The sequence below is a fragment of the Symphalangus syndactylus genome, chromosome 20 (genome assembly GCF_028878055.3).
Source record: "Symphalangus syndactylus isolate Jambi chromosome 20, NHGRI_mSymSyn1-v2.1_pri, whole genome shotgun sequence".
NCBI lineage: Eukaryota > Metazoa > Chordata > Mammalia > Primates > Hylobatidae > Symphalangus > Symphalangus syndactylus.
Genome location: NC_072442.2, coordinates 52,227,433 through 52,254,497, shown reverse-complemented (window position 1 = coordinate 52,254,497; position 27,065 = coordinate 52,227,433). Strand labels below are relative to the sequence as shown.

The 27,065-nt window shown below is 40.8% G+C and overlaps 1 protein-coding gene across 30 annotated transcripts in view; it reads left to right on the top strand.

Annotated features, from left to right (window-relative positions):
- NCOR1 (nuclear receptor corepressor 1) overlaps positions 1-27,065 on the top strand; it is a 186,471-nt gene that overhangs the window by 855 nt on the left and 158,551 nt on the right. For 24 of the 30 annotated variants that reach the window (XM_063629336.1, XM_063629334.1, XM_063629330.1 and 21 more), the window contains exon 2: positions 19,912-20,089. In XM_063629336.1, coding sequence (XP_063485406.1) covers positions 19,982-20,089 — 108 coding nt within the window. In that variant the 5' untranslated portion in view covers positions 19,912-19,981. Of the gene's footprint in view, positions 1-1,300; positions 1,514-16,528; positions 16,648-16,904; positions 17,874-19,911; positions 20,090-27,065 lie in introns of those variants that run through there. The other 6 variants (XM_063629335.1, XM_063629332.1, XM_063629328.1 and 3 more) reach the window with 3 other exon arrangements.

The following is a 27,065-nucleotide window of genomic DNA, read 5'->3' as shown; positions in this document are numbered from 1 at the left end:
GGGGTGTCGCAGGCCTGGGCAGGTCGGGACCCGTCCTGGCCGCCTGGCCTCTTCCCCTCGGCAGCCCAGGAGAGAGCCGGGCGCGGCGGGGAGCTCGGGCTGGGCTAGCGGAGGCTTATGGAGTTTGGAGGAAGAATGGGCTGTGGCCGGGCCGGGGCTGGCCCCGAGGTGTCCTGTGCGGAGGGGCGCGCGGAGCCTACAGGGCCTGCGAGGGAGAGCGGGCAGCCGGGGCCCCGGGTGGGGCCGGCGCAGGTGGCGGGCCTGGGCTCACTGAGGCGGAGTTGGTGGCCGACTTGAGAGTGTAGAAGGGGCCAGGGAGGTTGACAGCCATGGACAAGTGCGTACAGAGTAAATTAGTTCACCTTTCTAACAGACCGCTTCAGGGTGTAATGGCGAAGTCTGGGTACTGGTGGAGATGGCAAAGATCTGAACCCTATACCTTCTGCCGTTTATTGTTGGTGTTTTCTTAAGCGAAGTCCGTGAGTGCACCCCTTTTTGGGGAGAGAGGAATTTGAGAAACTGTAGTTGTGAAATCAGCCTTTATGGAGAGGAGACTGAATTCTTCCAATTAACTGGATCGGGAATAGTCGTGTATTAAAGGAATGGATGGGAATAAGTGATATGGACGAAAACTATTTGCTCAGGAAGTGTCAGTTTTCTTTATGTGATGTTGCATGCTGCGGTGCCTCTTCAACAGAGTTAACCTTGGAGAGTAGTGGTATAGGTAATTCTAATCTTTGGGATTAGTATGTAAACCTGCATCAGATTTGCTTCTCTAATTATATCCTAATTATATTGAAATTTACATTCCTTGTGTGCACCCTGGTGAGGCAGTGATGGAAGGCTGAACATGGCACTGTGCAAGGAGCAACAAACAGGCCCGGGATTTAAAAATGCCTACAAAGATTCATTCATTCGTTTAATATATCTTGATCAATAGCTGCTGATGCTGGGTCACATGTGATTGTCCTGTGGATAACTGAAGAGTTGATAGCATTGTTTAATTTTTAATAGTTTTAAAAAATGTTTTGATGTACCTTTTCATGAAGATATTTATTGGATGAACCAACTTGTACTTGCCCGGGCTCAGGAGCAGACCAATTTTAGAATGTTATTTAGACAAGGGTAACAGTTACAGAAGAAGTAACCGCAAGTTACTGGAGAGAGAAATCTTGTATCTTTTTTTCTTCTTCTGTTAACATCCGGTGGAAGTTTATTTATTTATTTTAATATTTATAGTACCCAGTTGCTTGGCCTTGCTTTAAACACACCTGTTAATGGAAATCAAGATTAATTGTATATATGGATATAGCTATGTATAAAATGCTCACAGTAGGAACTGATTACTTACAATACTAAAATACTCTTTCCTTTTACAAAAGGCTTGCCATATGTTGAACTACTCCCCCGGAGAAAATATAATACAAAGTATCTTGATTATTTCTGTAACTATGTGACATTTTGGAACTTGATCAACCTTTCTATGCTTCAGTTTCCTCATCTTGAATATTAGGTAAACATCTACTCTCCTAGGGTTGGTTGTTGTGAGCCTAAAGGGAGTTAATAGTTATCAAATTGTTTTAAACAGATTGAAGGGGTTATATTTCTGTGAGGTGGTAACAGCTCCTTCTGGGCTCCTGTAATGTTTTTTCTGCACATCTCTCGCGGCATTTGCACTTTCTATCTTGTAGGTATTTATGTACCTATTTTATCTCTTGAGAGCAGGATAGGCCCTTCGCTGATTTAATCTTTTTTTTTTTTTTTTTTTTTTTTTTTTTTTGAGACGGAGTCTTGCTGTGTCGCCCAGGCTGGAGTGCAGTGGCACAATCTCAGCTCATTGCAACCTCCGCCTCCGGGTCAAGCAATTCTGCTGCCTCAGCCTCCCGAGTAGCTGGGACTACAGGCGCATGCCACCATGCCTGGCTAATTTTTTTGTACTTTTAGTAGAGATGGGGTTTCACCGTGTTAGCCAGGATGGTCTCGATCTCCTGACCTTGTGATCCGCCCGCCTTGGCCTCCCAAAGTGCTGGGATTACAGGCATGAGCCACCGTGCCTGGCTTATTTTTAATTGAATATCTTGTTGGATTTAAAAAACAGTAAAATTTGTGTTTTGCCTATCCTCTTAATCAAAAAAGAAGGAAATGATGGAAATTAACTTACAGGCAAGATTAGATTAGTCAATAACTTTTTTGAAGCTTTTTTTTTTTTTTTTTTTGAGACAGGGTCTCTTTTGCCCAGGCTGCAGTACAGTGGCTCGCTTCAGCCTTGACCTCTGGACTCAGGTGATCCTTCCACCTCAGCCTCCCAAGTCGCTGGGACTACAGGCACAGGCCACCACGCCTGGTTAAATTTTTTTTTTTTTTGTAGAGAAAGGGTTTAACCATGTTGCCTAGGCTGGTCTCGAGCTCCTGGGCTCAAGCCTCAAGCGATCTGCCTGTCTCAGCCTCCCAAAGTGCTAGGATGATAGGAGTGAGCCACTGCACCTGGCCTTAAAAGCATTAAAAAAAATTGTGTTATGAATTGGTGAGATTTTCTTTTCTTACCTTTGTTATCTGCTATAGAAGGCAAAGGCCTTTGAATAGACTGGGGGTTGATGTAGGTGAATGTCAGGCTGTTTGTTTTTTAAAAAATATGTTTTGGTTATTTGGTTTTAATTGTATTCTGTGATCTATCTTAGTTGTAATTTCAAATTCTTATTGATGCCTGGGAATGATGGAACTCTTGCATATTTAGTTCCATCTGTTCTTTTACTTCAGATACTGGATTTTACTAGACTATGATATAAAACAACTAGTAAAGGTTGATCAGAATTTATTATGTATAGTCTTATTTGTAGATTAGAGATTCATATATTTTTGTTTACTCACTTATTCAACCAGTATGAGGTGCTTTTTATGTTCTGGCACACTACTAAATACTAGAAAGTTATAAAGTATAGTCAAGCAGATCAGTTATATTCACAAATAACTTAGTCTATAGATTATCTTTTTTTTTTTCTTTGAGATGGGGCCTCGCTCTTGTCACCTAGGCCGGAGGGCAGTGGCGCCATCTCAGCTCACTGCGACTTCTGCTTCCCAGGTTCAAGCGATTCTCCTGCCTCAGCCTCCTGAGTAGCTGGGATTACAGGCATGCGCCACCATGCCTGGCTAATTTTTGTATTTTTAGTAGAGACATGTTTGTCAGGCTAGTCTCGATCTCCTGGCCTCATGATCTACCCGCCTTGGCCTCCCAAAGTGCTGGGATTACAGGTGTGAGCCACTGTGCCTGGCCCTATAGATTATCTTATATTTGGTCTTTTTCAGGTTTGAGGATGCAAAAAATACATGTATACATGTAAATGGTTAAGAAAACATTTTGTTTCTTTTTCTATTAGCACTTTTTAAGAGCACTGGAAAACTATGAAAAGCTTCTGTAATGTAGTAATAACAGTATGTGGAGCATCTGTTTTTTATTTTGGTTTTCTTGTGGTGGCATTTTTCCTTGAACACTTATACTGTTCTTCTACCATTTTTTTCCTACCCCAGTAGCTTGTGTGGTCAAAATATTACTAGAATAGTCTTCAGATACAACCTATTTTTTTTTCTTTGCATTTGAAAGTCTGAGACTGTACAAAACACTGCAAATGTTCCTATGGAGTTCTTCAGACAGTTTGCTTCTTCCGTATGTGCTGCTGTTACTTTTATTTAACAACGATCTCAAAAACAACAAAATTGGTTAAAATAAAATGTTAATGGCAGGGCACAGTGGCTCATGCCTATAATCCTAGTACTTTGGGAGGCTGAGGTGAGAGGACCACTTGAGGCCAGGAGTTTGAGACCAACCTGCACAACAGAGCGAGATCCCATCTCTACAAAAAAATTAAAAAATTAGCAGAGTGTGCTTGTGGTCCCAGCTACTTGGGGAGCTGAGCCTGGGAGGTTGAGGTTGCAGTGAGCCGTGATCATGCCACTGCACTCACTTGAGACTGGGTGATAGAGCAAGACTGTCTCTCAAAGAAAATAAAAATAAAAATAAAAATAAAATAAAAAGCTAATTTATAGAAGGTAGAGTCAGATTATCTAGTCTTGTTTTACTTTCGATAAAACTGAAGGTCTGAGAAGTGAAGTGATATACCTGCCTAAATTGCTAAAGTTGGGCAATAGCAGAATCTAAGTTTTTTCATATCTATTATAGTGTTCACTGTGTTACACTGTATCATCCATGGGATGAATCGATTTGATGATTGACACTCAAAAATTGGCTGGGCGTGGTGGCTCACACCTGTAATCTCAGCACTTTGGGAGGCCGAGGCGGGAGGATCATGAGGTCAGGAGATTGAGACCATCCTGGCCAACATGGTGAAACCCCGTCTCTACTAAAGAAAATACAAAAAATTAGCCGGGCCTGGTGGCACGCACCTGTAGTCCCAGCTACTTGGAGAGGCTGAGGCAGGAGAATGGCATGAACCCGGGAGGCGGAGCTTGCAGTGAGCCGAGACTGCACCACTGCACTCCAGCCTGGGTGACTGAGCGAGACTCTGTCTCAAGAAAAAAAAAAAAAAAAATTGGAGTGAATAGGAAATGAGAGATTACTTTGGATATTTAGCTTGAATTTAAGATACTTCTTAATATTACATTTTGGCAATGAAAATATAGTTTGAAAAAATTGATACTGATCTATGTCAGTGTTACAGTGATCACCAGGAATTATTTAGTTTGCTTAATTTTTAATCTGCTTTGATGAATATCTTCTTAAACAAAAATGTCTTTGAGGTTATCTGGATCCAGTGACACTTCATGGAATTTAAGTATTATAATGATGGAAATTTTATTATGCCAGTGGTTTAAATACCTCTGAGGCCCAAACAAATAGGTTAAATTATTATTATTATTATTATTATTATTATTATTATTATTATTTTTGAGGCAGCGTTTCACTCTTGTTGTCCAGGCTGGTGTGCAATGGCGCTGTCTGAGGTCACCATAACCTCTGCCTCCTGGGTTCAATTAATTCTCCTGCCTCAGCCTCCCGAGTAGCTGGGATTATAGGCATGCACCACCACGCCCCGCTAATTTTGTCTTTTTTAGTAGAGACAGGGTTTCTCCATATTGGTCAGGCTGGTCTCAAACTCCCGACCTCAGGTGATCCTCCCGCCTTGGCCTCCCAAAGTGCTGGGATTACAGGTGTGAGCCACCACACCCGGCCTACAAATAGGTTAAATTATTTTATAAATTAGCTGTTGCTTGTTTTGCCTACTCTCAGACTTCTGGATTTTTTTTTTTTTTAAGTATGAAGGATTTCAATTGTTATATTAATATAAAAGCTTAGATAAATAGCACAAACATGAACTTTTTTTTTTTTTGACAGAATCTCGCTCTGTTGCCCAGGCTGGAGTGCAGTGGCACAATCTCAGCTCATTGCAACCTCCACTTCTCAGGTTCAAGCGATTCTCATGCTCAGCCTCCCAAGTAGCTGGGATTACAGGCGTATGCCACCATGCCCGACTAATTTTTGTATTTTTAGTAGAGACAGAGTTTTGCCATGTTGGCCAGGCTGATCTTGATCTCCTGGCCTCAAGTGATCTGCCCGCCTTGGCCTCCCAAAGTGTTGGGACTACAGGCGTGAGCCATCGCACTTGGCCGACTGTATTCTTTATGATTTTTTTTTTACATCAAAAAGCTCGTTTGTAATATTCATTTTCTGTGTGTATTCATGCTATAAAATTTATTGTAATTTTTTAAAAATAGAGATGGGATCTGATTCTTTTGCCCAGCCTGGTCTTGAATTCTGGGCTCAAGTAATCCTCCCACCATGGCCTCCCAAAGTGCCGGGATTACAGGCATGAACTACCATGCCCGGCCTATAAAATTTATTGTAAAGGAGAGGGCATATTCTTATTAAGCTGATAATCTTTACATAAATACTGAACATGGCATATTTCTTTATTCTACTTGGGCTATTTTGTGTTGCATTAAGAAGAATTTTTTTTTTTTCTTGTTACTATGCTTGTTTCTGGAATACTCCTTTCCTCCCTTACTCTTCCAAACTCTACTACGTCTAAATTTATCCTATTTTCCAAGGGTTTGATCACATATTACATCATCCAGGAAGTGTCTCTCCTATTCCCTCTTCTCCAAAATGTATATTTTTTATTCTGGAAACTCTTGATCCTTTGCCTCTAGACCATAAGCCCTTTATAGGCATGTCTGCATCTGAGTTTTTAAAAAATTTTTTCCTCTTTTCCCACTCCCAGAATGACACCCTGTGTCCAGGAGTAGTAGATACTTGTTGAATGCATAAAAAAGAGCTTAGCAGCTAGAATTAGTGTGGATGCTGTAGAAGATGTCTGATACACATATGGCAGTTTGATGCTGAATAGTTTTTGGAAATTAAAAAACAGGTAGAAATTTCACCAGTGTCAGTGACTAACATAGCTGTAATTAGTAAATTATCAAAATATTTCTTTTTGTTTTTTCTTTTTTACAGAGAGAGTCTGTCTCTGTTGCCCAGACTGGAGTATAGTGGTGTGATCATAGTTCAATGCAGCCTCCGAGTCCTGGGCTCATGCGCTCCTCCCAAGTAGCTGGGACTACAGGTGTGTGCCACCACACCTGGTCAATTTTTTTATTTTGTAGAAACAGGGTCTCATTATGTTGCCCAGGCTGACCTCAAATTGCTGGGCTCAAGTGATCCTCCCACCTTGGCCTCCTGAAGTGCTGGGATTATAGGTGTGGGCCACTGAGCCCAGTTAAAAGTATTTCTTTAAAAAAGAAAAAAAAAATCTGTTTATTGGAATTTTGGGGAGGAAGAGAAAGTAAACATGGGATTGGTTCATCCTAGACAGCACTCATGGTTCTAGATAATACTAGAATGCAATAATGTTTTAATTTATATATGCAGGGAATTTTGGAGTAGTTTCAATCCTAGGAAAAAACTGTGAGTTAGAAATATGGAACGGTTGGCCGGGCACGGTGACTCACGCCTGTAATCCCAGCACTTTGGGAGGCCGAGGCAGGCGGATCACAAGCTCAAGAGATCGAGACCATTCTGGCCAACATGGTGAAACCCCGTCTCTACTAAAGATACAAAAAAAAAAAAAAAAAAACACTAGCTGGGCATGGTGGCACGCGCCTGTAGTCCCAGCTACTCGGGAGGCTGAGGCAGGAGAATCGCTTGAACCCAGGAGGCAGAGGTTGCAGTGAACTGAGATTGTGCCACTGCACTCCAGCCTGGCGACAGAGGGAGACTCCGTCTCAAAAAAAAAAAAAAAAAAAAAAGAAATATGGAACGGTTGGTTGAGAGGATTATAATAGAATTTAGGACTCCCTTTGAAAGAATAATATCGACTAGTTTTATATAAAAAATTAAATTCTTAAGTAGATTAGTCAGGAGTAAAGGAAAAGTCAAGAATTCCAACTTATTTGGATTTCTTTCCCCCATTACAGTGTACTTGAGGAACAAAATTTGGGCTGTTTGGCTGTTTTTATTCTTTGTTATACACAAATAAACTGATATCAAAACCAAATATATTGAGGTTATATTTTTCTTTTCTTTTTTTTTTTTTTGGAGATGGAGTCTCGCTCTCACCCAGGCTGGAGTGCAGTGGCACCATCTCGGCTCATTGCAAGCTCCACCTCCCAGGTTCACACTATTCTTCTGCCTCAGCCTCCAGAGTAGCTGGGACTACAGGCGCCTGCCACCACGCCCGGCTAATTTTTTGTATTTTTAGTAGAGATGGGGTTTCACTGTGTTAGCCAGGATGGTCTCAATCTCCTGACCTCGTGATCCGCCTGCCTCGGCCTCCCAAAGTGCCGGGATTACAGGCGTGAGCCACCGCGCCCGGCCAAGGTTACATTTTTCTAGGAAAATTTGACTCTTAGATTTATGATGAGAGTCACCTTTATGCTTATAGATTGCCCCTTTACCCCATAATTTGTTGAACTGACATTCTTCTTGCCATTATCACTGTCATACACAGTTCACATTCAGAGTAATTTGTTTTAGGCAATTCATTTCCCCTGGCAATAACATAGAGATTTATGTAATTTTGAAAATGTTTGTTTTAAGTAGTCATCATCATGACTTTGAGTTTCTGTTTAAAGATGTTTAACTTTGCATTACTTTTAAGATTTTTTAATTCATTTTTAATTACAATAACTTTTATGTATTTGGAGGTATTTGGAATGAAATCAAAACTTGTGCTATCTAGGAGATATAACCTAAAATATGCAGAACGTAAATATACCTGATGTAGGAGTATATACATTCTGTTGAGGGGGGAGGAAGAAGTTACTTTATATTCACACAAAATCATTATAATTCATGAAGGAGGATATGCTATTTTAAAATCTTACCTTTCACTAATTATAAGTAATACATTATTTTATATATATACTGAAATTGAAAGAACCACTTCCTGGATGTAATCTACTGAGTTTGTTGCATATTCTTCCAGTTTTTTTTCTGTGTTTGTATAATTTTCTATATTACGGGATCATAATATACTATTCTTTTATATACTACTGTTCCAAGTTTGTCTATTTATTTCAGTTACCTCTATCAATCATTAACAGCAACTTAATATCCCATTTCTAGTACATGAAAATACCATAATTTGCCAGGCACCATGACTCACGCCTGTCATCCCAGTACTTTGGGAGGCCAAGGCTGGTGGATCACCGGAGGTCAGGAGTTCAAGACCAGCCTGGCCAACATGGTGAAACCCCATCTCTACTAAAAATACAAAAATTAGTCAGGCATGGTGGCATGTGCCTGTAATTCCAGCTACTCGGGAGGCTAAGGTAGGAGAATCACTTGAAACTGGGAGGTGGAGGTTGCAGTGAGCCGAGATCATGCCACTGGACTCCAGCCTGGGCGACAGAGTGAGACTTCGTTTCAAAAAAAAAAAAAACAGAAAATACCATAATTTACTTAATCAACTTACGGTCACTAGATTTTTTTTTTTTTTTGCCAGAAAAACAAAGCTGTAAACAATCGTGTGTGTGTGTGTGTATGAATATTTATGCACATGTACATATGTATATGTATTTTGTGTACTTGTACAAACAGCTTTGTAGGATAGATTCCTAGAAGTGAAGTTGCTGAATCAAAAGATGTGAATAATGTAGATAAGATAGATATTTATACATTTTCCTTCCAAAAGATTGTTGTACCAATTTGTAAAGCTACCTATAGTATTCAGGTGTGCCCCATACGCTGGCCAATGCTAGATATTACAGTTTAAAACATTTTGACCATTTAGGAACTGAAAAAATGTGATTCTGATTGGCCTTTTATCAATCACTATTGAGGCTGAACATTTTTTAATATGGGGAGAGTTGTATTTCTTTTTTTTGAGACGGAGTATCGCTCTTGTTGCCCAGGCTAGAGTGCAATGGCTTGATCTCAGCTCACCACAACCTCTGCCTCCTGGGTTCAAGCGATTCTCCTGCCTCTTCCTCCCTAGTAGCTGGGATTACAGGCGTGCACCACCACTCCTGGCTAATTTTTTATTTTTAGTAGAGATGGGATTTCTCCATGTTGGCCAGGCTGGTCTCGAACTCTCGACCTCAGGTGATCCACCCACCTTGGCCTCCCAAAGTGTTGGGATTGCAGGCGTGAGCCACTGCGCCCAGCCTTTTTTTTTTTTTTTTTTTTTTTAGACAGAGTCTCGCTCTTGTTGCCCAGGCTGGAGCGCAGTGGCACGATCTCAGCTCACTGCAACCTCTGCCTCCCAGGTTCAAGCGATTCTCCTGCCTCAGCTTCCTGAGTAGCTGGGATTACAGGCGTCTACCACCACGACCGGCTAATTTATGTATTTAGTAGAGACGGGGTTTCACCATGTTAGTCAGGCTGATCTCGAACTCCTGACCTCAGGTGATCCACCCACCTCGGCCCCCCGAAGTGCTGGGATTACAGGCGTGCATCGCTGAGCCCGGCCATATGTTTTTTATAAATTGCCTACTTTTGTTCTTTGGTTATTTTCTGTTGGGGTTATTGGTTTGTAACAGGTTAAAAAGTTCTTTACATATTCACTTTTTTCTTTCTTTTTTTTTTTTTTTTTTTTTTTTGAGACAGAGTTTTGCTGTTGTTGCCCAGGCTGGAGTGCAATGGCAGGATTTCAGCTCACCTCATCCTCCACCTCCTGTGTTCAAGCGATTCTCCTGCCTCAGCCTCCTGAGTAGCTGAGATTACAGGCCTGCGCCACCATGCCTGGCTAATTTTGTATTTTTACTACAGAAGGGGTTTCTCCATGTTGGTCAGGCTGGTCTGAAACTCTCAACTTCAGGTGATCCGCCTGCCTGGGCCTCCCAAAGTGTTGGGAGTACAGGCATGAGCCAACGCACCTGGCCTTACTCACTTTTTTCATATGCATGCACATATCCTCCTAGCTATTCTTTTGTAACGTTATGTAGTCAGATATATCCAAACCCAGCACCGTGCTGCTGTGGGACCTTGGGCACATTATTTAACCTCTGTACACCTTAATTTCCTTATTTGTAAAATGGAGATAATGTAAATAGCATTAGGCATAGTGGCTGGCACAAAGTAAGTAAATAATAAATGTTAGCTATGACTCTTGTTACTCTATTTATGTGACTTTTGTGTTTTGTGCTCTATTTAAGACTTTCCTTACTCCAAAATGTAAAATATTCACCTATCTACTAAACTAGAAAAACAAAGCAAGGAACATTATATGCCTCTATGTGTCTTTGCTTTAAAGATGAAAAACAATGTATACATGTTTGCTTGTATATCACAGGATATATGATACTTGGAAACATTGGTTGTCATAATAAGAAGGAGTGAGAGGAAGACTTTTTAACTGCATGCCTTTTTGTGTTTTTAAAACAAAGAAGTCCCCAGATTGTAATTTAATACTTCAGTGGTTTCTTTTTCTCCTTTTCTTTTCCTTCTCTTTTTAAAAGTTCTAATTCTTTGATTCATCTGGAATTTATTTCTGGTATGTAATAGAAGTGAGACATATTTTGGGGGATAAAATTGTGTGTGAATTCTTCCCCAACTAGCTAGTTGTGTCAGCACCATTTAGTGAATAATCTGTTTTTTGCCCCACTATTAGAATTGCAGCTTTTGTCATTTACTAAATGTGTTTGGGACTATTTCTGATTGGTCTTATTATTTTATTTTGATCTCTTGTGTATTATTTTATTTTGGTCTCTTATTATTTTATTTTGATCTCTTTGATTACCATACACTTTAAATTACTATCATTTTATAATTTTAATACAGATGGGGTTAGTTACCTGTTCATTACTCTTTTTTTTTTCAGACTTTGACAATTCTGGTCTATGTGTTCCTCCAGATGAACTTTAGAATCATTCTGTGACATTCAAAAAGAAATCATAGAGATTTTTACTGAATGCTGAATATTGATTGGGAATACTGAAATTGTAGGTGAAGTTTGGGGAAATTGACATCTTTATGTACTTTCTGTCCTGTGTTCAAATAGATTTTTATGTCCCTCAGTAGATTTTTCAAACTTTGCTTCAAATAAGTCCTGTACAAATAAATCTTGTATATTTCTTACTTATTTCTTTTAAAAAAATCACACCCATGAATGGGAGTTTGTTTGTTTATTTTATTCAACAAATATTGTAGAGAATCAAACAGGTAGTTTTTATTCTAGTGAGAAGACAGAATATACTCAAATAAAATGAAGTACGTAATCCATTTCAGATTATGATAAACCTATAAAGGAACCAAAAGGGTGATGTGATTGAGAGTAACTAGTGGGAGCTTACCTTATATGTAGGGTGGTTGGAAAGACTCTTCTGAGATGACATTTGAACCGAGACCTTAAGTTTGAGGAGGAGCTAGCCACATGAATGAGCCAGGAACAGCGTTCCTGGCAGAGAGTAAAGAAGGACAAACGCCCAGTTAGCAGAGAAGGGCTCCTGAAGAAACTGAAAGGAAACTCATGTTGCTGGGACCTAGTGAGCAATCTGGAAAGTAAGCAGGCCAAATCAAGTAGAGCCTTGGGTCATCGTAAGTAGTTTAGACTTTATTTGCGGTGCTTAGGAAATCCTTGGGGAATCTGAAGCAGGAGAGTGACATGTTCCGATTTAAGGTTTAAAAAAAACACTTGGCTTTTTGAGTTGAGAAAGTATTGAAGCGGGAAGCCCAGTTGGGAGTTTTTTTGCAGCAAGAGGTAAAGATGGTGGTAGTTAGATGGAGAGGCCTGGGAAGCTTCAGTGTGTGTGTGTGTGTGTGTGTGTGTGTGTGTGTGTGTGTGTGTGTGTAAGGAACAGCTAAACAACTTGCTGTTGGAGTGGGTGTTACTGAGAGCTAAGTACTGCTAGCTGCTGCAGAGGCCATGTAGAGCAGAACAGAGCTGAGCTTTGCCTTCACAGGTGTTTGATAGTTCTGTTTGTTTCTAAGGTGTGTACCAAAATAAAGTAGGCTAAAAGCATTTGACTTTAAGATTTATGGAGCTCGGGAGTGCTGAGAGGGGTACAGCAAAAAACAGAGTCTGTTCATAACCCTTGATTTATATTGCTTAATAACCTGTAGTCTCTGTTAGTGGGTCAACGGGGAGGCAGCAGCAGATGATCTTTAAGGTATCTGTCTCTGAGTTAGAAAAACATAGCTTGAGGAAGTTATGTAGCTTCCCTACAGCCTTAGAGATAATAGTGGAACCAGACTTTTAGGTGAGCTCATGCACACACCAAGTCTTAGTACACTGGCTAGTATATATCTAGAGCTCAATAAATGGTAACTCTTTAGTAATATCCACTTAGATATTGTTATATCTATTAATTCAGGCCAAATATCTACATTACAATTTTTCTTATCTCAATTTCTTTGTTCGTCCTTTGTGCTAATCAAGGAGGGAATTGGCATGTAGTCATCCATTTTGGTTGTGAAATATATTTGTTCTTTTTTTTTTTTTTTTTGAGATGAAGTCTTGCTCTGTCGTCCAGCCTGGAGTGCAGGGGTGCGATCTCGGCTCACTGCAACCTCCGCCTCCCAGATTCAAGTGATTCTTGTGCCTCAGCCTCCTGAGTAGCTGGGATGACAGGTGCGCACCACCACGCCTGACTAATTTTTTGTATTTTTGTTTTTTTGAGATGGAGTCTCGTCCTGTCACCCAGGCTGGAATGCAGTGGTGCAATCTCTGCTCACTGCAGCCTCTGCCTCCTGGGTTCAAGCAATTCTCCTGCCCCAGCCTCCCAAGTAGCTGGGATTATAGGCGTGCGCCACTACGCCCGGCTAATTTTTGTATTTTTAGTAGAGATGGGGTTTCACATGTCGGTCCGGCTGGTCTTGAACTCTTGACCTCGTGATCCTCCCGCCTCAGCCTCCCAAAGTGCTGGGATGACAGGCGTGAGCCACCGCGCCCAGCCATATTTTTTGTATTTTTAGTAGAGACAAGGTTTCGCCAGGTTGGCCAGACTGGCCTTGAACTCCTGACCTCTAGTGATCCACCTACCTCTGCCTCCCAAAGTGCTGGGATTACAGACGTGAGCCACCGCACTTGGCTGGCTTTGAAATAAGTTTGTTCTTATAAGTTGAGTGAGTGTTGTTCAGTTCAGAGAATTAGTTCAATGTAGTGCCGATATACCACCGAGTTCTCAGTTGGATATTGTTACATTGTACTGCTGTCTTGGGACGGCACTTTATGTAGAGGTAAAGTAGCATCATTTTTCTTTCATTTAAGAATTATGTATTTATTATTATTTTTTGAGATAGAGTCTTGTTCTGTTGCTCAGGCTGGAGTGCAGTGGCATGATCTTGTCTCACTGCAACCTCTGCCTCCTGAGTTCAAGTGATTCTCGTGCTCAGCCTCTTGAGTAGCTAGGATTACAGACGTGTCACTATGCCCGGTTAGTTTTTGTATTTTTGGTGTAGACGGGGTTTCGCCTTTTTGGCCAGGCTGGTCTCAAACTCCTGGCGTCTAGTGATCCACTTGCCTCGGCCTCCCAAAGTGCTGGAATTACAGGCGTGAGCCACTGTGCCTGGCCAGAATTACTTATTGAATACGTGTACCCATAGATTTATCAAATAATTATATCCTTATCATACTTTATAAGAGGTAGGATAGGTTAACTAAAAAGCTTTTTCTTTAGCTTCCATTTGTTTCTCTGTCTTTAAGTAAAATGTCATGATGTCAAAAGAGGCTGCAAATAAAATACCTTGTTAATGGCATTCCCCCAGATTAGATCTTAACCAAAAGGCTGAGAAGCAGTAGCTTTTTTTTTCCCCCCAAAGGGAAGAATGCTTTAGTTTATTTTACAGGAGAAAATTTATTCCAGTATAGCACCACTCTGGTCTTGTACAAATTACAGAATTCACTTAGATAATTTCTAGTCTTTCCTCTCCTGGATGCTGGACTCTGTAATAAGTTTAGGAGGTCGGCTTTCTTTAAATTATCCCCAGGTTGGAGAATTTTTAGGTGTTGGGATGCTCAGATCCTTCTTAGCTTTGTCTTACCTAACATACTTTTAGAATTGGTCTAGAGCTGGACAGCTTTTTGGGAACTGGTGTGACCTAATTTTCCTCAGTTTAATAACTAATATTTTAGCATTTGAATGTCATAGAGGCATTGCCCTATCCCATACTTTTGTATCAGGAGGTTTTATTATTTTATCACATAAAAATTACATATTTTGTAGGATCCTTTTTCTGCTTTGGTGAAATGTAGGCCTCACCTCTATTGTGACGCCTGGTGGATTCATTCTTGCTCATCTGAAGTGGCATCTGCAGTCCTGCCACAGTGAAGTATATTTTTAGCTTTTTTTTTTTTTTTTTTTTGAGATGGAGTCTTGCTCTGTTGTCAAGCTGGAGTACAGTGGCGCGATGCCAGCTCACTACAACCTCTGCTTCCCAGATTCAAGCGATTCCCCTGCCTCAGCCTCTCGAGTAGCTGCGACTACAGGTGCACGCCACCATGTCCGGCTAATTTTTTTTTTTGTATTTTAGTAGAGATGGAGTTTCACCATGTTGGCCAGGATGGTCTTGATCTGCTGACCTTGTGATCTGCCGGCCTTGGCCTCCCAAAGTGCTGGGATTACAGGCGTGAGCCACTGTGCCTGGCCATTTTTAGCTTTTTTTCCAAGATAGCTTAGGCCACCTTGAACACCTTTGCATAACACATTTTGGTTATGCAAAGGTTGTGGGCCAAAAGCCAGGAGTTCCTGCTGAGAGGAAAAATTGCTTTTTTTTTTTGGCAGGATAGTATTTGAAATTTTGTTGTTGCAAGATTTTCCTGTTGAGTAAATATGTGTGTGTTCATTTAATATGAGAAGATTTAAAAAGGTCAATTTCATTTTGCAATATTGTATTAACCTGTTTGCAATATATAAGAGGCTAGTTCTGGGTTTATCTGTATAATTCAGTTAGAAGTGCTATTGTCTTTTATGACAGTGACATATAATTATTACTATATTATTTCCATCCTAAAACATTATATGTTGATATTTAAGAGATGAGGAAGTTGCTTATAAAATCTTGATCAGATTTCTTAAACAATTCATAGAATTTTTTCAGTTCATGAGTCAACCATGTAACTACCCTGAGTTAATGAGTTTTGGTGCTAAGAACTGAAATTATAATTTGATACTGTCACTTAAGGTGCTCCCTTCCCCTTCAGTCTGAACTTCAAACTAGATTCTTTTATTTCAGTGGGTTTCAAATGTAGAGTATTCTGCTGAGGTATCTTAGTGAGCCAGGACTGGAGTGAAGAATGGAGGGAAGGATGGGAAAGGGCAGGGAGAGACTGAGAAGATGAATCCTAGGTCTCCCATTCTCACTAGATTAGAATGTTTCTCCATTGTATCTTTTGTACATTTAGCTTTCATTTAAGACTTTTGAGGAAAACATTCTGGTTAAAAAACAAGATCTGAGCCCTGTTGCCGTGTATCTCATGGATAAGTTTTGAGGAAGGAGGTTGTCGTGGTCTCCAGGCTGCAGTTCATGTGAGGACAGGAAGGGCTTGCTTTGACCTGTAAATTTGTTTGCTAGTAGGGGCTAATTTCCTGATTTTGCTAGTGTGTGTGTGTGTGTGTGTGTGTGTGTGTGTGTGTGTTTTTTCCTTCTGTATTGGGCGGATAGTACTTTTAAATAAAACTGACTTTTGTTTTTTTTTGAGATAACGTTAAACTTCACTAAAGTCATACCACAAAACTAGGACAACAAGGAAGGATTACTGAGATGAGGGAAAAAATGGACAAGTCACTTAACTTGTGACTTTGAGTGACATTGAGTGTAATTGTTGAACTCAGGACTCACCATAGCTGAAAGTTAAACAATGTGCATTAAAAAATTGTACCTCATGGGTTTCTAATAATTTAGGCCACTGTTAGAAAAAAATTGGATGACCCTGGGTTAAAATCTTTTTTTTTTTTTTGCCTCTTCATTCCGTTTATAGCTTTATTTATTTGGGATATCCGAGTTGGGAGGAGAACGCAGAAATAGATCACTTAAAGCATATTTTAGGACAGCAGATCAGAATTAGTTGGAAAACTTTTACAAAATGCATGAACGTTCATATAGTGAAATACTCTTTTTTTTTTTTTTTTTTTTTGACAGAGTTTCACTCTTGTTGCCCAGGCTGGAGTGCAATGGCATGATCTCGGCTCACCGCAACCTCTGCCTCTTGGGTTCAAGCGATTCTCCTGCCTCAGCCTCTCGAGTAGCTGGGATTACAGGCATGTGCCACCACGCCTGGCTAATTTTTGTATTTTCAGTAGAGACGGGGTTTCGCCACGTTGGTCAGGCTGGTCTCGAACTCTCGACCTCAGGTGATCCACCTGCCTCAGCCTCCCAAAGTGCTAGGATTACAGGAGTGAGCCACTGCGCCCGGCCCATATAGCGAAATACTCTTTAGCGATAGAAAGAACCATAAATTCATGAGAATAATTGCCAAGATTTTTTTTTTTTTTTCTTTTTTTTTTTTTTTGAGACAGAATCTCACTCTGTCGCCCAGGCTGGAGGGCAGTGGTGTGATCTTGGCTCATTGCAAGCTCTGCCTCCTGGGTTCACGCCATTCTCCCGCCTCAGCCTCCTGAGTAGCTGGGACTACAGGCGCCCGCCACCACGCCTGGCTAATTTTTTTGTATTTTTAGTAGAGACGGGGTTTCACCGTGTTAGCCAGGATGATCTCGATCTCCTGACCTCGTGATCCGCCCGCCTTGGCCTCCCACAGTGCTGGGATTACAGATGTGAGCCACTGCGCCTGGCCAACCAAGATGTAATAAGTAATAAAAGCGAGATACAGAACAGTGTGTTTATAGTATGCCACCATTTACGTAGGGGAAAAAGTGTGAGTGTATGTATGTGTAGGATATTTCTAAAGGACACTCTAGAAACTAGTAACTTTGGTTGCCTTCTGGGAGTGTAACTGGGTAGCAGCTGGAGGAGAAGGGCGAGGAGATTTTTCACTTTATATTCTGTGGTACTTTTTAAGTCCTGCATATAATATTTATTTCCAAAAAGATCAACCCTCCCCACAATGCCACATGTTGGCTTTTCCCCTTCCACCTGGAGCAGTTAGTTGCAGGTGTATAGATGAGGAGAAAGCTCCTCAGGTGGTTTTAATGTGTGGTCTCACTGAACATCTCAGCTCCTCCTAGTTCACTGCTTGCTGAGAAAGCTGCAAAGCATTGCAGAAGACATTAGTTTTTCCCATTTTGCCACTGACAGTTTTGTGATATTAGAGGAATTATTGACTTTCTCTATCTTCAGATTTCTCACCTGTCAAATCAGTGTTAGTTGGGTAATCTCAACCTTCCAATCCTTAAGATTTGCTGATCTCCATGCCTCAGGAAGGGAGCAGGGAGAAAACAGACTGAGGGACAGCTGGTCAGTCTTCTGAGTCTTCTCCTCCTGGTCAGCTTTCACAACAGCAGGAAACGTGATATCAGGAGGAAGGATGGTATATTTATTTAAAATATTTATATATTACATGGTACCACATACAGTTTTTAAAGTTCTTTTTTTTTTTTTGGAGATGGAGTCTGGACCCCTCACCCAGGCTGGAGTGCAGTGGCGCCATCTTGGCTCACTGCAACCTCTGCCTCCCAGCTTCAAGTGATTCTTCTGCCTCAGCCTCCCGAGTAGCTGGGTTTACAGGCACGCACCACCATGCCCGGCTAATTTTTTGTATCTTTAGTAGAGACCAGGTTTCACCATGTTGGCCAGGCTGTCCTTGAACTCCTGACCTTGTGATCTGCCTGCGTTGGCCTCCTAAAGTGCGTGAGCCACTGTGCATGAGTTCTAAACCTAACTGGATAAAGAATGTATTGATAAAACCTGGGAAATTGATCAAGTTGTCACAGTGAATTATTTTTTGAATTTGCCCTCTTCCCAAATCCCTTGAAATGATGGAAACAAAATTAAAACTTTACTAATAAAATACTAAATGCATGGAGATTTTATATATATAAAATTATATGTTATATTTTTATATATACAATTATATAATTTTCATCATATGTAAATTCTATTTTTTTAAAACCACCCACTTAGGTAATAATAGAACTCTTGTCTTAAAGTAAGAGTGTATGTACACACATGCACATGTGTATATGTGTATATAAAATTTTTGTCATGGGAGTTTTATATATAATTAAGATAGAAATTATATATTATGGCACACATTTTTATATATATGTAATATTCTCTATCATATTTATGTAAAATGCTCCCATGTTAATTATGTATAACATAAATATTTGTGCTATCCTGAAACGTAAACATAGATAATCATGTTTTAGGATGGGAATACTCAGGAGTATAACGGTACCTGTTCTCCCGTTAGTCAGTCTGTGAATTCAATATTTATGTGTTCTCATCCAGAATTTTTCTGGGACCTGACAAGCTAACTCTGATGCTTGTGTGTAAGAGGAAATGTGCTAGAATAGCTGGGAAGGTGGTGAAAGTAGCAGCAACAACAAAGCACAGTGAGGTGAAACTTGCCCTGCTGGATATGAAACTTCATAATACTAGAGTAATTTGAAAAGTGTGGCATTGGCACAAGAAAAGACAGACAAATCAAATTAGTCTATAATTGTGGATAAGTAGGAATATACTTTATAATGAGGATGACTTTGTTTTTCTTTCTTTCTTTTTTTTTTTTTTTTGAGACGGAGTCTCGCTCTGTTGCCCTGGCTGGCGTGCAATGGCGTGATCTCAGCTTACTGCAACCTCTGCCTCCCAGGCTCAAGTGATTCTCCTGCCTCAGCCTCCCAGGTAGCTGGGATTACAGGCACATGTCACCATGCCCAGCTAATTTTTGTATTTTTAGTAGAAAAGAAGTTTCACCACGTTGGCCAGGCTGGTTTCGAACTCCTGACCTCAAGTGATCCACCCACCTCAGCCTCCCAGAGTGCTGGGATTACAGGAGTAGCCACCGCTCTTGGCCTTCTTTTTCTTTATTTGCTATTTCAGGTCCATAGAAGCATGCAAAGAGTGATATAACAAATGTCCATCTATCTACCATCTGTGGTTATAAAACTTAGTATTTTATCATCCTTGCTTCAGAATTATTTAATAAAGACAATACTTCCTCTGCACAAATGCTTACCTTAAAACTACTCTTGAATTCTTTTCGCAATTGACTTATCAACTCCCAAATTTAAAACCATGTATTTTTGTCTTTATATTTCTCAGACATTTATAGAAAGATATTTACTGAGCAGTTACTATGTGCCAGATCTTATGCTGTTTTTATATACTGTTTTTACTTTATATAGCTAATTATTATTATTTGTCACATATTAACCTATTTTAAGCATAAAAAGAAATGACACATTAATGTTTTCAAATCTTGGTAACTTTTATTAAGTAAATACATGAGAGGAAGCTTTTACTGGTAATTGTGGTTTTATTTATGTAGCTATAGTTATAATTTATTAGAAGTACACTTGGTGTTTTAGTTCTTATTAATTCTATTTTTTTCCCATCCTGTTTAGGTTGTTTCCTAGAAACATGATTGTTTATTGGCGTTGATCTCACAGTCTGGTGAGGACTTCTTTACTGATAATGTCAAGTTCAGGTTATCCTCCCAACCAAGGAGCATTCAGCACAGAACAAAGTCGTTATCCTCCTCACTCTGTCCAGTATACATTTCCCAGCACCCGCCACCAGCAGGTAAGGAACAAATACTATGCAAATTGCACGTGTTTTTTGTGTTTTTCTTTACTTTTCCTATTTAATACACATGTTGGTCAGAAACCACCAAATTTACCTTTTTTTTTTTTTAAGTGGCAAGAGCTATTTACAAAAACGAGGAACCAAAAGTTGGGTATTAATTATTTCTGTCTTCTTACTGTGGCTTTATGCTGATTTCAGGAGTTGAACTTGTCTTTGCTTTTCCATGATAGGAGTTGATGATAAATAGGAAACTTACCAATTCTCTAGAATTTCTGGGGTAAGACCTATATTTATACTCCCAAGTTGTGGTTGAGTTTTAAGCTGGCCAGATAACTCGGCATGTCTTGAGTGATGGCCAGGATAAAGACCTCTCTCTTCTTGAGAGATTGATGGTAGGAAGATTTGTTTAGTAGGTAGGAAGGAAGGAAGGGATGGTAGATAGGAAGGAAGACTTTATCGTAGGAAGAGTTTGTAAGAGATTGATTTACCTTGTGAAAAGTAAAGTATGAGGTGAAATAATCATCTCAGAGTAGACCAAGGATATGGGTGTAAGACGTTTAAAGAAAAATAGGAAAGGAGGGATAAAACGGCCCTCTCAGAGACTAAGAAAGCAGATTTGTCATCAAAATGTACTACGGGGTCCTACTGAGGACTCCTTTGAAGTGTAGTCATGATTACAGAGTTAGAATGGACATTCTTACGTTGTTCCTGTGTAGGGAGGCATTTAGTCTTTCACCATTACATGTAATGTTAGTTGCACGTTTTTGTTGATGCCTTTTTTGGTTGAAGAGGTTGCTTCCTGTTCCTAGTTTGAGAATTTCTGTCATGATTGGGTGTTGAATTTTGCTTGTGTTGTCCCCATACCCCAGTGTTATTCATCCAATTACCAATTTTCTGGATTATTGTTGCTGCTGGTTTTTTAAAAAAATCAGGCCAGGCGCCGTGGCTCACGCCTGTAATCCCAGCACTTTGGGAGGCTGAGGCGGGTGGATCACTTGAGGTCAGGAGTTTGAGACCAGCCTGGCCAACATGGTGAAACCCCATCTCTACTAAAAATACGAAAAAATTAGCCAGGCATCATGGCAGGCATCTGTAATCCCAGCTACTCGGGAGGCTGAGGCTGGAGAATCGCTTGAACCTGGGAGGCAGAGGTTGCAGTAAGCCAAAATCGCGCCGTTGCACTCCAGCCTGGGCAACAAGAGTGAAACCCCATCTTAAAAAAAACAAAATTAACTTTGCAGTTTAGTTTATATATATATATACACATATATCTGTATTAGAATGCACTCATTATATGTGTACATTGTAACAAATTTTGACAAAGTCATAAACTCATAGAACCATCACGAAAATGAAGATGAACAACATTTCTAACACTCTAGGACGTTCCTTGGCACCCCATCCTCCTTGGCACCCACCCGTGTCAGTCCTCCTCCCCCACTTCCTACTAACCTCAGCTCCTAGGAAACCACTGATCTGCTTTCTATCATGATACATTGTATACGTTCTGAGCTTCATGGGAACTCTTTTGTCTATGGCTTCTTTTGCTTCCCATAATCCTTCTGTGATCTATCCATGTCTGACATGTCTTAGTTCATTCCTTTTTATTGTTGAGTATGGGTATACCACAATTTGTTTATCCAATCACCTATTCCAGTTTTTGATTATTGTAAGTAAAATTACTTAGAAGACATGTATCTATATATTTGTTGTATCTAGATTATTAAAAGAAGTATTGCCTCATTTTCTTAACAGTATCCTTTGGAGAGCGTACATTTTTTATTTTTATCAAGTCCGATGTACTTTTTTTTTGAGATGGAGTCTTGCTCTGTTGCCCAGGCTGGAGTGCTATGGTGCCATCTCAGCTCACTGCAACCTCTGCCTCCTGGGTTCAAGCAAGTCTCCTGCCTCAGCCTCCTGAGTAGCCGGAATTACAGGCGTGTGCCGCCACACCCAGGTAATTTTTGTATTTTTAGTAGAGATGGAGTTTCACCATGTTGGCCAGGCTGGTCTTGAACTCCTGACCTCAGGTGATCCACCCTCCTCGGCCTTCCAAAGCGCTGGGATTACAGGTGTGAGCCACCACACCCCGCCCCAATGTATTATTTTCATTGTTCATTTTTTGTGCTTTTTGTGTCATACCTAAGAAGTTTTTGCCAAATTCAAGGTCACTAAGATTTTCACTTATGTTTTCTTCTCTAAGTTTTATAATTACAGGTTTTTCATTTAGGTAAATTACCTATTTTGAATTAAAATTTTATATGTGGTGTGGTAAGCGTTGAGTTTCAGTCTTTATGCATTAAGAATGATGTTAGCTTGGAGAGTGCTCTTTACTTGTGTGTTTTCTTAAGGGGTTTGTGTAGGATTGGTACTTTTTTTTGAGATGGAGTCTTGCTCTGTCATCCAGGCTGGAGTGCAGTGGCATGATCTTGGCTCACTGCAGCCTCCATCTCCTGGGTTCAAGCGATTCTCCTGCCTCAGCCTCTGGAGTAGCTGGGATTACATGTGCCTGCCACCATGCCTGGCTAGTTTTTGTATTTTTAGTAGAGATGGGATTTCACCATGTTGGCCAGGCTGGTCTCAAACTTCTGACCTCAAGTGATCCGTCTGCCTCAGCCTCCCAGTGTTGGGATTATAGGCATGAGCCACCGTGCCTGGTCTTTTCTTTCTTTCTTGCTTGCTTGCCTTCCTTCCTTCCTTCCTTGCCTGGCCTTTTTGTTCCTTCCTTCCTTCCTTCCTTCCTCCCTCCCTCCCTCCCTCCCTCCCTCCCTTCCCTTTCTGTCTCTGTCTCTCTCTCTCTCTCCCCCCCTCCCCCTCTCCCCTCTCTCCCCTTCTCCCCTCTCTCCCCCTCTCCCCTCTCTCCATCTCTCCCCTCTCTCCCCTCTCTCCCCTCTCTCCCGTCTCTCCCCTCTCTCCCCTCTTTCTTTCTTTGAGTCTCACTCTGTCGCCCAGGCTGGAGTGGGCAATTGGGTGATTTCGGCTCACCACAACCTCCTCCTCCTGGTTCAAGCAATTCTCCTGCTTCAGCCTCCCAAGTACCTGGGATTACAAGCGCCCGCCACCATGCCTGGCTAATTTTTTGTATTTTTAGTAGCAACAGGGTTTCACCATGTTGGCCAGGCTGGTCTCGAACTCCTGACCTTAGGTGATCTTCCTGCCTCAGCCTCCCAAAGTGCTGAGATTACAGGTGTGAGCCACCATGTGTAGCCGGGATTGATACTTTTTCATCCTTAGATATTTCATAGAATTTATCAGTGAAACTATTGGGCCCAGAATTTTTTTTGTGGGAAGAATTTAAATATGAGCTCAATTTCTTTAGTAGTTATAATTCAGATACTCAATTTTTTCTTGAGTCAGTTTGGGTATATTTTGTTGTGTAAGGTATCAGATTTATTGACATAATTTGTCACAATATTTCCTCATCATTTCAGTGCCTTTGAGATATGTTGCAATGTTGTTCCTCATGTTGATAATGTGTTTTTTTATTATTTTTTAATCAGTCCGCCTAGAGGTTTATAAGTTTAATAGATTCTTGAAGAATTAGCTTTAGTTTCAATCATTTTCACTATTTTTCCATTTCACTGATTTCTGCTCTTTATTTTTTCCTTCTCTAATTGCCTGTGTATATATCATTTCTGACATTATTCTTTTTATATATTCAGGTTTTCTTCTGATGTTACTGTGTTTTTGCCTGAAGAACTTCATTTCTGTCAGTTTAGGTCTTTTGGCAATTAATTCTCTCATCTTTTATTTGCCTGAAAAAGTTTATTTCTGAAGACTATTTTCACTAGATACAGAATTCTAAGTTGACAGTTTCAGTATTTTAAGAGATGTCATATCATTGTATTCTGGCTTGTATGGTTTCTGACTAGAAGCCTGTGGTCATTCTTCATTTTTGTTCATTAATATATAAAACACATTTTCCCCCCTCTGGCTATTTGTTTTTTTTTTTTTGAGGCAGTCTTGCTGTGTCATTCAGGCTGGAGAGCAGTGGCGCAATCTCGGCTCACTGCAATATCTGCCTCCCGGGTTCAAGCAATTCTCGTGCCTCAGCCGCCTGAGTAGCTGGGGCTGCAAGCACGCACTACTGTGCCAAGCTAATTTTTTTTTTTTTTTTTTGAGACGGAGTTTTGCTCTTGTTGCCCAGGCTGGAGTGCAATGATGCGATCTTGGCTCACCACAACCTCCACCTCCCGGGTTCAAGTGATTCTCCTGCCTCAGCCTCCCGAGTAGCTGGGATTACAGGCATGCACCACCATGCCCGGCTAATTTTGTATTTTTAGTAGAGACAGGGTTTCTCCATGTTGGTCAGGCTGGTCTCGAACTCCTGACCTCAGGTGATCCATCCGCCTCAGCCTCCTAAAGTGCTGGGATTACAGGCGTGAGCCACTGTGCCTGGCCCCAGCTAATTTTTTGTATTTTTAGGAGGGACAAGTTTTCGCTATGTTGGCCAGGCTGGTCTCGAACTCCTGGCCTCAAGTGATCTGCCTGCCTCGGCCTCCCAAAGTGTGGGGATTTCAGGTGTGAGCCACTGTGCCTGGTCTCCTCTGGTTACTTTTTAAGCGTTTTCTCTTTATCATTGGTTTTCAGCAATTTGGGTATGAGGTGACTTTGTTGGGCTTTTTTTTTTTTTTAAACGAAGATGGTGCCTTGCTGTGTTGCCTAGGCTGAAGTGCAGTGGTTTTCATAGGTGCAATCCCACTACTGATCAGCACAGGAGTGGTGACCTGCTCCTTTTTTTTTTTTTTTGTAACCTGGGCTGGTTTATCCCTCCTTAGGCAACCTGGTAGTCCTCCTGCTTCTGGGAGGTCATCATATAAATGCTGAACTTAGTGTAGACATCTGATTGGCATAGCCCAGAGCTGTAGCCTAGAACTATTGGGCTCAAGGGATCCTCTTGCCTCAGCCTCCCAAGTAGGTGGGAATAGAGGTGTGAGTCACGACGCCTGGCTGTTGTGCTTTTTGAATGAATACGTTATTGTCCCTGGCATTCACCAAGCTTCCTGATTCTGTGAATTTATAATTTTCATAAAATTTGAGCAGTTTGGGGCCATTGTTTTTTTCAAATATTTTTTCCTGTCTCCTTTCCCCCTAATTTCTATCTGGGACTCCAATTACTCATGTTGCATGTTATTCCACAGTTCACTGGACCTCCGTTCACTTTTTTTTTTCCCTGTTTTTTTGTTTTTTGTTTTTAATCCATTAGCTTCATTTTGCTATGGTATCATAGTCAGTGATCCTTCTGTACTTTTCAACCTGTTGTTAATTTTATCCAGTGACATTTTTATTGCAGGTGGATTTCATTTTTGATTAGAATATGAACATTGTGAGTTTCACACTTTTTTACTGCTGGCCTTTGTTATATTCCTGTAAAGAGAGATGAAGTCTTTTTGGTAGGAAATTAAGTTACTTTTGAGGCTTGTTTTTAAACTGTTAGGGCAGGTCTAGAGTAGTCTTTATTCTAGGTCTAATTTATCCCCCACTTCTAAGCTTGTCTCCTAGGGTTTCTGTCGAATGTCCCGTGTATTCAGTGGGATTTCCTCACTCTTGCTGGAAGAAATTTGAATGAGTTCTTGCCCTGAGTGAGCTCAGGGAATTGTTTTCTTTATAGTTGCTTCTAATTGTTCTATCATCAGAAATTATTTTTAGCCCAGCCTGTGATATTTCTCCTTATTCATTTACAGACTAGAATTCAGGCAGAGGCTTAAGGGATCCCAAATTCAGAGTTCAGGAAATCTTTCTCTTTGAAACTAGGAAGTTGAGTTCCTATGGCTTATCCAAACCTTGTACGGTTGCTTCTTCAATGACTGTGATTGTGGGACACGACTTAGATTCCCTTCCCATGGCTGCAGTTTGGAAATTGCCTTTAGGCAGAGGGCCTAGAGTATGGTAGGTAGGGCTTACCTCATTTGCTTCATTTCTCTCAGTGATCAAGCCCTGTGCTGCCTATTACTCAGTTTCTGAAAATAGTTTCTACATTTCTTTGAATTTTTTAGCTGTTGACTGTGGGGAGGTAATTCTGAGCAGTGTTACCTGCTTATACCTGGAAGCTGCAGTGCACTGTTGTTACTTTTATTTCACTCCTTACTCTTAATTTTTCTTGCTGGGTACAACCTTTAGAAATTCTTTCAGAGAGTGTTGGCTGGGCGTGGTAGCTCATGCCTGTAATCCCAGCACTTTGGGAGGCTGAGGCGGGCAGATCACGAGGTCAGGAGATCGAGATCATCTTGGTTAACACGGTGAAATCCTGTCTCTACTAAAAATACAAAAAAAAAAAAATAGCTGGGTGTGGTGGTGGGCGCCTGTAGTCCCAGCTACTTGGGAGGCTGAGGCAGGAGAATGGCGTGAACCCAGGAGGCGGAGCTTGCAGTGAGCCTAGATCGCGCCACTGCACTCCAGCCTGGGCAACAGAGCGAGACTCCTTCTCAAAAAAAAAAAAAAAAAAAAAAAAAATTCTTTCAGAGAGTGTCTGTGGTTGGTATATTATTTGAGTTCTTGAATTCTCAAAAGTTAGTAGCCTTAAAACTTGAGTGATGGTTTATTTTTTATTTCATTTTATTTTTGGAGACAATGTTTCACTCTGTCACCCAGGCTGAAATGCAGTGACACAGTCATAGCTCACTGTAACCTTGAGCTCCTGGGCTCAAGTGATACTCTCACCTCAGCCTCATGAGTAGCTGGGACTATAGGTTTGTACCATCATGCCCAGCTAATTTTTAAATTTTTTATAGAGATGGGCTCTCACTGTGTTGCACAGGCTGATCTCAAACCCCTGGCCTCAAGCTGTCCTCCCACCTTGCCCTCCCAAAGTGCTGGGATTACAGGCATGAAGCAGCATGCCCAGCCAAATGATGACTTAGTTATTCAATTTGTAGCTTCAAAGTTATTTTCCTCTGAACTTGGAATATGCTATTATTTGCTGTTTGCTTCTATTCAGTGTTGCTAATGAGAAGCCTGCTTTTATTATGATCCT